At 40.6% G+C, this 13,259-nt stretch overlaps 1 protein-coding gene across 15 annotated transcripts in view; it reads left to right on the top strand.

Moving 5' to 3' along the window:
* CAST (calpastatin) overlaps positions 1 to 13,259 on the top strand; it is a 58,325-nt gene that overhangs the window by 24,495 nt on the left and 20,571 nt on the right. For 6 of the 15 annotated variants that reach the window (XR_014516818.1, XM_083464467.1, XM_083464474.1 and 3 more), the window contains 12 exons: positions 1,529 to 1,588; positions 6,124 to 6,189; positions 7,311 to 7,361; positions 8,519 to 8,575; positions 8,665 to 8,778; positions 9,332 to 9,433; positions 9,512 to 9,574; positions 9,900 to 9,998; positions 11,350 to 11,430; positions 11,518 to 11,571; positions 12,915 to 13,013; positions 13,115 to 13,210. Coding sequence is in view for 13 of the 15 variants with exons in the window: in XM_083464467.1 (XP_083320593.1) it covers positions 1,529 to 1,588; positions 6,124 to 6,189; positions 7,311 to 7,361; positions 8,519 to 8,575; positions 8,665 to 8,778; positions 9,332 to 9,433; positions 9,512 to 9,574; positions 9,900 to 9,998; positions 11,350 to 11,430; positions 11,518 to 11,571; positions 12,915 to 13,013; positions 13,115 to 13,210 (942 nt within the window). In the remaining 2 variants the exon portion in view is untranslated. The remainder of the gene's footprint in view (positions 1 to 1,528; positions 1,589 to 6,123; positions 6,190 to 7,310; positions 7,362 to 8,518; positions 8,576 to 8,664; positions 8,779 to 9,331; positions 9,434 to 9,511; positions 9,575 to 9,899; positions 9,999 to 11,349; positions 11,431 to 11,517; positions 11,572 to 12,914; positions 13,014 to 13,114; positions 13,211 to 13,259) is intronic. The other 9 variants (XM_083464473.1, XM_083464475.1, XM_083464471.1 and 6 more) reach the window with 3 other exon arrangements.

Raw genomic sequence — 13,259 nt, 5'->3', positions numbered from 1 at the left:
TTTCTCACCCACTTGGGGACTGACAATTTGCTTCCCCAAGTCCTGGAATCCAATTGCCTCAAATCTGGCAGTTTGAGTAGGGTAGGTATGGGACTTGCTTATAAGGCAAGGGTGGTGGCAGCCTCTTCCAGATGCATGTTTACTCCATGACAATAATGAATGTGACTCATTTTAGGGAGGCTTGGAACAGATACTTGTTCTGTATCCTGGAGGAGGAAGACTCTGTACAAGTAACTTGATTATGTGAAAGGTGGCTTACTGTAGAATGAAAGTATGACTTCATTGCCTAGCATTTACTTGTTGGAAAAATATAGGTGGATAATAGTCAAATTACACAGTGAAAGCCTTTTGGCATGCCATTCAGAAGCTATTGAAGTTGAGTCTGTCACTGAAGACATGTACTTAACAATAGAATATCTGCTTGCCACATTTTATGCAACGAGGGTGCAAAAGAAAATGGTTTTTCAAATTTGGTAAAACAGAAAATTTAAATAAGGGACCTGTTCCATGTGGCTCCTATGTAAATGTAAAACTCTTCGTTTGGACTTGCCAGAGCCTACAAGCACTTATTTCAAATGACAGCTCAGTTGGTAAAGCATGACCCCCATGTTAGGTAAAAGATTCTGGCACTGCCGGGGTTTGGACTAGATGATGTTCGCGGTTCCTTCCAACTCTACAGTTCTGTAATTCTGAGTTTTAATGTTTTCTTCAGGCCAGCTCTGGAAAGCTTGGATTAAGATGGGATTGTTAGCCTGGTTGTTTTCAATAAATAATTTTGGCAGTATAATGACTCTTAAAGAGATAATTATAAGCACAAATACATCTTTGGTTTCAGTACATCATTAACCTTCATATTGAAGAAAGGTGGGAGGAAAGGTTAATATCTTAACATTAATTGGTTTTGTAAGCAGCCTGTAATAATTGCTGTTCTGTGCCCTTTCATTTCTCCTGTGTCCTTGCATTTTTCTTAACTCTAGCAATGTTGGTTTGCCCCTATTAAGAGATTATCAAAACGTAATCCACCCTTGAACAACTCGCTTAGTATTATCAATTTCATTTCATTTCATTCTATTGGTTATCTGTAACCCACTTTTCATTCCAGAAGGAAACCAAACATGGCTAATAAAAAACATCTGTGTCTGATATAAGCACTCCAGGTTATTCTGACTATTCAAGCTTCTACTTGTCTATAGCACATTCCCCCCCCCCAAAAAAAACCACCTTTGCACTTTAGCTCAGTCCTACCACTAATGAATGAGTATGTTACATCTTGTTTAATCTTGTAATAAGTCTATGGAATTTTGGTTATTTGTGTATTTAAACACAACTCCCCATTCATTATATGCTCTGTGCAATTTGTGGGAAAAAGGATCAGCGTTCACATCTATCAATGAACATCCAAGATCAATGAGAGCTTCGGGATATAGATTTGCAACTTGCTGTATTGGGATGGAATTCTAAAATATATAAAAATAGTTAACTCCTATTGGTGGGCAATTAATTCACATCCTTTTTTTGCACATTGTAGGCTCAGTCTTCTTCCACGGTTTCCTCAAAGGCACCCACTATGAAGCCTTCTGAAACAAAGGTATGTCTTCTGAAAAAGGATAAGCAAGTGTCCATTTATACCAGTCTGATTCTGTGCTGCTTTTACAGCAGCTGTTATTATAAGAAATTGCTATGTGATCTTTTTCCATCTCTGAGCACACAAGTGAGTGCAAGTTGCTGATTGACCCAAGAAGTAGGGTTTAACACAAGAGTTTAACACTACTGGTGTACTATCAGTGTTAACCCCTATCAAAATGGTTTATATGAGCAAGTAATAAATGTTAACAGTGCTTAAGAACTGTTGTGGAGAGCAATTCTGTTGTGATCACATATCATTGGCTGTATGGAAATTGCACCACTTATTCAACCAATTCCTACTGATAAGGTTTCAGTGCTTGGATTTGAATGGAATGTCCACAGTCAGTTTCTCTAAAACAACAACAGCATATAGGTGATGCTAATCTTTGTTTTATGTGTCAGGTGAAATTATATGTCTCAATTTGCTCATATATGCATAACTGATAGGCAATCTTTATTTCTTTGCAACTAATAGTGTTTAGTCATATATGCAACTCCCTAGACAACATTCCTTCTTTCGAGAGAGGATAGTGAGTTGAAATTGTCATTGCTTAAGGGGGGGGGGGCTTTCCCAGGTAGGTCAGTAATTGACCATGTAAAATTGCATGTTCTATTTTACCTCCTCATCCCCATAACCTTGATTCCTAAATTTCTCATTTTCTGACTTCATCAAATCCTTCAGTAGGCTAACCACATAAAAACAAGTCTATCTCATTCTGCCTGTTATGTAATCAGTCCCATTGTTGCAGAATTCAACCAGGTTCAAATACTGCCTCTACTAGCACACAGAACAATTCACAATAAAATAAAAACTTATAAAGGTTTTTAAAACATCCAATTGCCTCAATCAATGTTTAAAGTACAGTAATGAACTCCACATAACTGAGAGACATCAACTGATACATAGTGTGGACTGGGGTTGGGAACCTGAGACCCAGGGCCTCCAGCTCTCTCTGTCTGGAGCTTAAGACTTTCTCCAGGCTACACCTGCCATGGGAACTTTCGCCTGACTGGAATATGTCCTGAGCTGTGATAGCACCCTTTGCTTGCCTGGATGGGAGAGATGTATGTAGAAAACTTGTGTGTGGTAGGAATATACCGTATTTTTCACTCTATAAGACACACCCGACTATAAGACGCACCTAGTTTTTAGAGGAGGAAAACAAGAAAAGCCAGCAAGAGCCACAGACACGCTCGCTCGGCGTGGGTCTTTAAAGGTAGAGCGGCTCTTGCTGGCTTTTCTGGGAGGTGGGAGAAGAGACTGACTGGCTGCCCTCCGTCCCTTCTCCCACCTCCCTGAAAAGCCAGACCAAGCTGCGCAGCTATCTCTGAAGCCTGCATAGCAAGAGGGAGAACTGCGCAACGCCTCTTGTTGTGCTGCCTTCCCAGCGAAGCAGGATGAGGGATGGAAGGGAGCCATGGGGAGCCCCTTTCATCCCTCATCCTGCTTCGCTGAGAAGCCAGCAGACCAAGAGGTGCTGCGCAGCTCTCCCTCGTGCTGTGCTGGCTTCAGCGATAGCTGCGCAGCCTGCATTCACTCCATAAGACGCACACACACTTCCCCTTACTTTTTAGGAGGAAAAAAGTGTGCCTTATGGAGCGAAAAATACGGTAGTTTACTGCACCAAGGTAAGAATCACATTACTTGATCTATCTGGTTTTGCCTTTGGTTGCATCCTCCACCAGCATGCAGCTCCTAAAAGCTTCTGTACAAGGGGATGCAGCCCTCCAGCTGAAAAAGATCCCCTACTCCTGGTCTAGAGTATTTAGCTTCTATTAACTTGCTTACTTGGCAGTTATAAATCACGTTTCTGTTAAGGCAGGTTTGTCACAACTTGTCAGTGTAAGCCAAACTCTGAGAGATCTGTTCTTGCGCTCTGGTGTTCACCTTCATGGGACTGGCACTCAAGTGCTCATATAAATAGGCAAAGTGGGCATCCTATTTATAGATTCAAATCACTACTAGAAGCACTTGGCACGTTCCTTACCTTGTTAGAGAGGGTGCCAAAAACCCAGCTCTAGAAATGCAGAGCCTGTTTTTGCACACAATTTAGATCAGACTAGAAATGTTCTGCTCTTCTCTTGCGAACAAAATAAAGGATCAATCTTCCTCTTTCCTATGTGTGAATTGTACCTGTGTGATACCTTTGCTTTGTAGAAGTTGCTTAATGTAGCAAGAAGAGAAGTCACAGAGGAATATTGAGGTGGCTGAGTCAGGCCTTCAAAGCGCATATTAATAATCATTTCTGCAAAATTTAAATCACCCAGTCACCTTTGAAATTACATGGTAAACTAAAGTTCTGTGCATTCTGCTTAGGGTAGTGTTGCAATTTGGAATGAGGGATATCTGCTTACTTCTTATATCTCTGTCTTTCATATCTCCGAAACTTGTTGAAACAAAAAAAGGGGTGTGCCTTTTCCTCATATTCCTTTTGCCTTGATCTACCTGATGGGGAGTTGCCTTACTAAAGAGCAGGACTTTAGATTAGGAGGTTATCAATGCTTGTTGGAGAAGAAGTGGTTGAAAATCATTCTTAACTGCTCTAGCTTTCTTGATTGCAGGAAGAGAGAGCATTAATCCTTTTGCTTCCCTATATGTTTCAGTAATTGCTTTTCTGCCTAACCCAGAAGTGGGTCTCTCTTACAGTGAAGTGGTACATAAATGGCATGAAGAAAATGTATAGGAAGCTGCCATTTGCTATTATCAAACAGCAGCTTCCCATGCCATAAAACTACTTTGAAAACTGAAGGGAAACTTATTGATATGGCAATAGTGGTCTCCTTTTCAAAAGGAAAAAAAAGTCATTGATACCACTGGAAATCTTCTAGCCCCTTAGGTGTACTTAAAAGAGATCTCTTAATCTGAGCCACTATATATATATATAATTTTCAGGTATATTTTCCATTTTTATCCTCATGGCTCAGGTACAGAAGCACATAAAATTGTGAGCAGATTTTGTGTTAAAATGGGACCCTTTCTGTCCTCAGACTACAAGTACCACTGGCCTATTCCCAGTCCTATTCTTCTTCTGTCTTTCCCATGCAACCCATTTCTTTTGTCCATGAGCTGGATTCTTTCTGAATTTTAAACTTGAGTTCCATCCACAATTATATTGACAATCTCTTAGCATTACTTACACAACACAACAAGGGCTGGAAAAATAATAGACTCGGTTTCCAGGACAGCTACTTTGGATAAAGCAAGGGGATCTCTCCCATCCTCTTCAAATGGGTGCTACCCTTTGCAGCAATGCCCACATGGCCTCCGGCGGTGAAGAAAGGGTACCCCAACTCCACCCCACCCCCTCTGCTCCTGTAGCTTTAAGGTGGGATTTGTGCTGGTTGGCTAAGAAGTGAAGGCCATCAGTGCAACTGAGTTCAGAAAGAGGCAGCTTAGTAGAAAAGAGAATGAGGATGGGAATCAACAAGAAGAAGCTGCAAATGCAGCTGAAGGATCATCTATTGAATATATTTTCACAGCTCAGCTCTTGCAATGCATAATATTACATAAAACAACCAGTCAGTATATGCCCTGTTCTCTAACAGTATTATCCTGTTTACCCAGAAGTCCTGTTTAGTTTCCTGGAACATAGTCTCTTTCTAGTAAGTGTGCAGAGCATTGCAACCTAATAACTCAAGCCAGTGATGCAGCATAAATGCTGCAGGAAAGGCTATGCTCAATTCAGTTCTATTGTTTTCTTCTCTTGCTTTGATGTGTTTTATGGCTGTAAACCTTCTGTGCAGAATAGGAAGCTGGAAAAGACATTGTTCTAATTGGTACCTAAATTCAGTGTTACTTTTAACGCAAGCGCAACACTTACTTGACCTTCACAACTGTTGGCAGTTGTTAATTTTTTGGATGCTGGTTACCTGTATATTCTGGGGGGAAAGAGAGTTGGGGAGAGGCATAGCCCTGCCACGTGTTTCCATACCTTTCCAAGACAAGTCTCTCTAGGTCAGTGTGACTTTTAAAGAATATGGCTAAAGCTGCGTAGGAAGCTGACTCAGACAATTAGTCCATCTAGCTCAGTATTGTCAACACAGATCGGCAGTAGCTTTCCAGGATTTTAGGCAGGAGTCTCTTCCAACCCTCTCTGCAGATGCCAGGAACTGAATCTGGGAATTTTTGTATGGCAAGGCTGTGTCCTACCAATAAGCCTTTCACCAAAGGGGAAAGTTTTCACCATTAGAAGGAATACATGGGTACATATGGTGTTTAGACATGCACCTGCTAATTCCTGTAACGTGCACCTGTGCTGGAAACGAGGGTGGATCACATGTTGGCATGGAAGCTCTTATTACTGAACACTGTGGTGTTTAAAAATTCAACCTTTCGTAAAATAAAACGCTTCCTCAGAAAGCCTTTAAAAAGGGAAAGGCAATTTTCTTTTCAGTGCTTTATGCTCTAAAATGGCCTCCCCTGTTTTTGAAACACATTTCCTTGGCATGCCGTACACAATTTCTGTAAGCACCCTGAGTTTGTGCTCTCAATATTAGGCTTCTTCAAGCCAGCAAAAGGCCAGTGGAGTGGAATCCCACAAAAGGAAACGAAACAAGAAGCAGGTGAAAAGAGATTGGTTTTTGTGTGTGTGTTTGAAAATAACACCAGCTACACCAGCAGCATGTGCACATTCATCAGTCTTGAACTAATAAACTTCATTTTATGTATGTCTTTAGTTGCATATAGTCACGCTGCAATCTTTTCCAAAGCATACAGTCTGCCATGGAAATAAACCACCAAACGTAATTTCATTTGTGTCCTTGTTCTTGTGGCGTGACAGTACGCAAACTACTAGCTAGAGATGCGTGGTGGCTAATATCCATGTAGTGGTGGAACTTCACTATTGGAGAACTATATGGATACAGCTATAGCAGACTTGTTTGGGCTACAAGACAAACAGAAAACCTAGGATTTCCTGCTCTTCCTTTGTGTTTATAATGGAGGTCTTGCGTACTTATAAAATATGTGCCTGTGTGGCTTGTGTGTGTGTGTGTGTGTGTGTGTGTGTGTGTGTATATATAGGCACTAGAGAATGCTTCAGGTCAAATTTTAGAATGATGGCTAATCCAGAGTAAAACATGTAACACTTGAGTTGAAGTGAGCAATTTACAGCTGTGTTGCTTGTGTTACTTGAGAGCTTTAAAAAGCGCTTGTTGGTTCAATGATAGTAAAGCTGCTCCCGAGGTTTCACTTGTTAGAAATTCTCTCTACTGACTGGGAATTCTCTCCCCTTTCTTTCTTTCCATTCTAATCCACCATTTAAATTGCTCTTCCCACATAATTCCTCAACACTTGGATTTTATAATTCCTTAACTGTCTGCCTGTGTTTATGCTCTGCTTCATTTCATTCTGCTAGCTTCACGGTTAATAAGCAATCTTGTGCCACACAAGAGTTAAGAATTCACTGGTCAATTAAAATACGGCTTTCAAAAAAGCCTCATGGGAGTCATAGTTTTATTTTTTTTACTTCTTAGCTATCGGTTCAAAATACTGCAATCCCTATCAGTAACAGCTCTCAGGGGTTTGTTCTGCTGTAGCCAATGAATGTTCCCGAGGAGGAAAGTCCATTTCATCAACTTTGTTCATGCTGTTTCTGCTTGTAAATATCGTTGCATTCTAAGGAATATCAAATTTTTTTTAATATAATAATTGGCTTTTTCGTTTGACATTGTTCATATTGTAGGCAGCCCAAAAAGCCAAAGCAGAAGCTGAAAAAGCTGCACAGTTAGCTAAGGTAAGGTAACATACACTTATGTTTTGAATTGCTGTGCCTGAACTAATATCTCATAAGCATTTAAATATGTGATGAAGCTCACTTGTTTGACTAATCATTATTTGTTTTAAACAAAAATTCTGGGTTTCATAACCTATTAGGTTTAATTCAGGGCCTTCTGAATGTGTTATCAGTCTATTAGGTTGCTTTCAATGGGATGTTGTAATGCCTATTCTGCAGCTTACAATAGCTCTGAAAAAGAAAATAGTGGCTTTCTGACAGTAGCAGCTTGCCCAGTTGACTGTCCCTGCCCATTTCCCATTTCCGCACAGTGTCAAAGGAAAGCAGCCTGGAATTAAGTTGCACTGAAATCAGTGGAGATTACACTTAGTTCCTAGATGCATTTTAATAAGAGTAAATGAGCTCTTGGGGAAAAGCAGGATACAAAACAAGAGGAATAAATAGCTTCCATTATGCACTTAATCTGGTATGAACAAAAATGGTTTGTAAACTATGTATCAGAAAATGAGCTTGCATTAGCACAGTGGCTGTTAGTTTTTAGGAACATTGCCTGTGCAAATGCATGTCCACAAGAATGCCAATAAGGGGGGAAGACAGCAGCACCAGGAGAGCAAATGATGCAAAGACCCTCCCTGCACTCGGGGAATGAAGAGTTAGAATACAAGTCCCATAGTTACTGGGCACAAAATGAGTTGCACAGGGTCACTTAAAACCATGACGAAACCTGCACATATCACTTCTACCTAGAAATAATGAGGCAGAGGCAGCCCATCCTATGATTCCGGTGAGTGTACTTTGATCCTTCAGGAAGACTTGTCAGATGAAGGAGAGGTGGGCTGCAAGTCAGTGCAGCTTCAGTCGAAGGCTTGCTTGCAGGGTCTGTGCCCATCCCGGATTCATTCAGATTTTGACATTCAGACGGGGTGTTTACTTCACCAAGCACCCCTAATTTTAATGCAGTTGTGCTCATAGACATGTGATACAAATACAACTTTTGGATTTTTGGACAACGTTCAGGCTTGTATTGTTCTGTCACAGCGAAAATACTTCTGACTATTACTTTCTTCATTGTGCAGACTAGTTTGTTTACATTTTATCTGTAACTGTTTGTTTACATTTAAATTTGATCAATTATATTGCTATCTCTTTTCACACAGCCAGATGATTCTCAGTCTAAACGTTCATCAGAAGAGAAGCAAAAAGAGCCTGGAGGGGTAATTTTTATTTTACTTACTAGGAGAGATAATTCTTTACAATGCAAATCTATGTAAGGTCATTCATCTTTTTATGTGTGTACATGTAGGCAAAAAGCCAAAGCAAACCTGTAGTGGAACCTAAGCAACCGAGTACTGGGAAAGTACCCTCTGGTCAGATTGACAAGACAACAACGCAGCTGACATCCAAAGAAGAACCAAAGGTAAAATAGAAGCAGAAAACCCTTCTTCAGAAAGCTTTTGAGTGGCACTCCCAAGGTTAGGTATCTAAAGTGTTTGCCCCAAAGGATGGGACAAAAATTGAATAAAACCCAACTTTAACTGGACCAATGCACGGCTTAATACCATTTTATCATGATAAATAAGTTGAATAAATGGTTTGCATTTTTCCTGCTTTTTTCTAGTTATGAATTAATATACTGTAATACATAAATACACTTGGATGTTTTTGTTTTTCTTTGCAGTAAAATAATCACAGAACATTAATATAGTTCCCTGTAAGTGTTGAATAAAATGTGATTTCTTATAGATCTTTTTTTTTTTTTTTTTTTTTTTTTGCAAGGCTGACTTCGTAATGTCTGGCTATATGTGTGCTTTCGCATGTTCAGCTTCCCAGCTGTCATGCAATTGAAACTCCAGGAAGGGAAAACATTATGTCCATGCTGCAACCTAGTTTTGTGTAGGTTGTAGTTGGGCTGCCTTAAAATATTAATGGCAAAGTTTCATCTGGACCTCTCTAATTTTTCTCCACTTAAGGCTAAACCTGATGACAAGTCATTGCCCACCAAGGCAGCTGTTGCAGCTGCTGGCACAGCTGGAGCAGTAGCAGCTGCAGGCTTGACTGTTGCAGCTGCAGAGGTAAGTTTAGTGTTTGGCATTAATCGGATGCAAATGTAATCCTATGCTTAGTTCTCAGAAATGCATTCTTATTTGCAGACTAAAGAAGGCAAATTGCCAGCCCCAGCGCCAGCTGCTGCAGAAAGTAAACCAGCTGAAAAGGTAAGCAACAGTTCATTTGCTGTCTAATTAGATCAGTGATGGCCAAACTTGGCCCTCCAGCTGTTTTGGGACTACAATTCCCATCATCCCTGACCACTGGTCCTGTTAGCTAGGGGTGATGGGAGTTGTAGTCCCAAAACAGCTGGAGGGCCAAGTTTGGCCATCACTGAGTTAGATCATTTCACAGAATCATAGAGTTGGGAGGGACCGCGAGTGTCATCTGACCCAACCTCTTGCAATGCAGGAATATTTTTTGCTGAATTTGGGAGGGATATCTATAAGTTACCTGAAGTGCCATGTACTTCATAAAAATCTTCTTTTCTAGTCTGACATAGATGCTGCCTTAGATGATTTAATTGATACCCTTGGAGGTCCTGAAGAAAATGAGCCACCTACTCCTGAATATACTGGACCAACAGTTTCGGTATAAGATCTCCTGTATTTAAAGAGCCTTATTTATTAGGCCTGTGTTTGTGAGCTTATTTGTTTTGGTAGCAGTAGCCTTTTTTGTATATGAATTTGTACTTCAAATCATTAGCGAACTTGATCTGAATTGTACATTATAGGATTAGACAGATTCATGGAGGACAAGGCTACAAGTGGCTATTAGCCGCTGCTATTTTTGTAGAAAAAGAAGTGCTGGAGCTCACCATGAACTTCTCCCTTGTTCTCTTAGAATGGTAATGGCACCCACCTGAGAGGTGCCAGAACTGAGCTCCAGTGAGCTCTGGCTGGAAAAGAAGCCCCACTGCTAGCCATGATGTCTTATATTCAATCTCCACTGTTGGGAGGCAGGGGATGCTATGAATGAACAACGTCTCTGAGCTTATCCATAGCAGGGAAGTGCAGTTTGTTCTAAAGTGAAAACAAGCTCTCTTCCTCTCCTTCTCTCACACATGGAAAAGTGGTGAAGGAGGCACATACAAGCCTGAGGCTCATGCCGTCTTATTCGAAAACATCTAAAACACAGTTGAGAATGGATGGATGGTTGCCTAGACTGGACCTCTCCCTTTCTTTTCCTGTTGTTGAGAATTATGTTATCTTCATCCTCACCATAAACTGGGCTCAAAGCCTAGATTCATTGTCATTGGATCTCTCCATTTTCCAACTTCTAAATTTAGAAAAATACGTAATGTGTTTGCAAAAAACAGCAAGATTTGTAGAAGTCATTTCAGCAATTTTTTAAAAAGCACCTGAATCAAGGGAACCCAGTTAGGGCCAAACGTGAAAACACATATTGGGATTTAACATGCAGTTGTTGTTTTTTGTTTTTTAAAATACACTAGCAGTAGCTGGCTTGGGACCGGATAATTTTCCAGATTGGGTATAGAGGGGAAGTGTAACTCTTTATTCCCACTGAGGAGGGAATGTGTGAGCTTGAGACTCCTGCAATCTTGTTCATGGTAATCTAAACCAGTCATCCCCATCCTTGTTTTTCCCAGATGTTTTGGATTATAATTCCCATCATCCTCAACCAGCATGACTGGGAGTTCTAATCCAAAACTTCTTGAGGGCACCAGCTTGGGGAAAGCTGATCTAAACTATGGTTCACTGCTTGTGAACCTGCATGGTTTATATTTTTAACCATGTTTTTGAATGAATTGTTGTTGTTTTTTGCAGCAACTAGTAAGTTTAGGTGGTTAACAAATATTAAATATTTGAATGTTATTGCTCTCTGTTTTTGTAGTAAATCATAATCTTATATGAATGAATTGTATATATTTATACATTAGTCATTGATTTAAAGAGTCAACAATATTTTTTACATGATGCAGGACCCAATGTCTTCCTTATATATAGAAGAGCTGGGTAAACGGGAGAGCACAATTCCTCCAGAGTACAGAAAACTCCTAGAGGTAAGTAGTAAAACCAAAACTGTGCCTTGGATGCTTTCTCTACTGCACATTAGTTGCAGTACTCATTCACAAAACTTTGTTTTTCAGGGTAAAGGAGATGGCAAAGCAGTTCCCCCACCAGTGGCAGTAGGAGAATCTCAGGTATGGTTTATTTATTTGTCACAAAGTGTGAAAATGGAAAATTTATTACTGGTTTTTGAAGATATGCCTAGTTCTTTATAAACTTTGCATTGTAATCAATGGATGGATGGATGGTGGTTTTACTCAGAGTAGACCTGTTAACAGACTGAACTTAGCCATGTTAATTAATTTCATTGGGTCAATTCTGAGAAAAGCCTAGCTGAATATCACCCTAAATTACTTATGCATTAGTCCCATTGAAATCAGTTAGTAATGACCTCCACGTGTCAATGAGACTGGATACCTCCAACACATTGTGTGCTGTGCTGTTGCACTTGAGTAGTCTTGGTATTGTTGATATATAAAGGTTTAAATGGTTTAGCTACAACTGTGCAGGCTTAATTGGCTTCTAGTATACAGCTGTGGTTAATGTATGGCCAATGCTAAAATCTCTTCATTTGATTTATGCTGAAGTCAGTAGCTAGACTCTAGAAATTGATAGATGTTGCATGCAATAGATATTTATGCTAGTTGATTCACCACAACATGTAAAGATAAAGGGACCCCTAACCATCAGGTCCAGTTGTGGCCAACTCTGGGGTTGCGGCGCTCATCTCGCTTTACTGGCCAAGGGAGCCGGCGTACAGCTTCCGGGTCATGTGGCCAGCATGACTAAGCCACTTCTGGTGAACCAGAGCAGCGCACGGAAATGCCGTTTACCTTCCCGCCAGAGCGGTACCTATTTATCTACTTGCACTTTGACGTGCTTTCAAACTGCTAGGTTGGCAGGAGCAGGGACTAAGCAATGGGAGCTCACCCCATCGGTCCCTGAATCAAGGGATCAATATCTGGATCAAGATCATAATCTGCTATTTGTCCATTGCTGATGCAGACTGCCACAGGGCAGAATTGCAAACAACTGATAGAGTCAGTTTAGAATAGTCATTCAGAATAGTTTGTAATTCTGCAGTTCCCTTAGCAGATTGTGGGTTGCAGACACAAATCATCTGCAAAATCCTCCTGTTTCTATCCCCATCAAGAGGTAGATTGTCAGCTCTTGACCGGAGATGGCAACCTGTTTTTCTAAAAACTCCAGGGCATAAATATATTTATGTGAGGAGAGTGATTCTCACTCCAGTGTCTGTTCTTCTGCCCCATTTCCCTTTCTGCTGCTGCTTCAGGACTGGGAAAATAAGCCACTGTAACTTCCACAGAGTTGCCAAAGTAAGAGGTGGTGTATTTAGCTCAGGATTCGACAACATTACAGCACAGCTCTGCATCCATAAATGTGCAAATGCCCGCAAACTGTAAGCTGCTGTTGGGCAAATGGTTAAAAGTGTAACCCAGTTTGTGTTTTCATTTAGCCAACAATGACAGATGATGACCTTGCAGATGCTCTGTCATCTGATTTTACTTGCAGTGCTGTAACATCTGCTGGAGAGAAGAAAGACTTGCCAAAAAAGGTACCGATTTTGCTATCTTTTTGAAAGGGCCTCTTTATTAGACATACAATCTGACTCCTGTGAAAAACTCAACACATTTAAATTGTTTCATGTTTTAAAAGAAGCCTGCAGAAGAAGGTGAACTCCTACAAGCACAGTCTGCAAGTTCGATCAGCAGTTCAGCTCCTCCGAAAGAAAAGAAAGCCAGAGTGGAAGAGGTATAAATTTAGTACTCTGATCCCCTACCCCACTGAAATAACCACACAG

This window comes from Podarcis liolepis (assembly GCF_965112155.1).
Source record: "Podarcis liolepis genome assembly, chromosome: 11".
NCBI lineage: Eukaryota > Metazoa > Chordata > Lepidosauria > Squamata > Lacertidae > Podarcis > Podarcis liolepis.
This window is presented reverse-complemented; position numbering and strand designations above follow the sequence as displayed.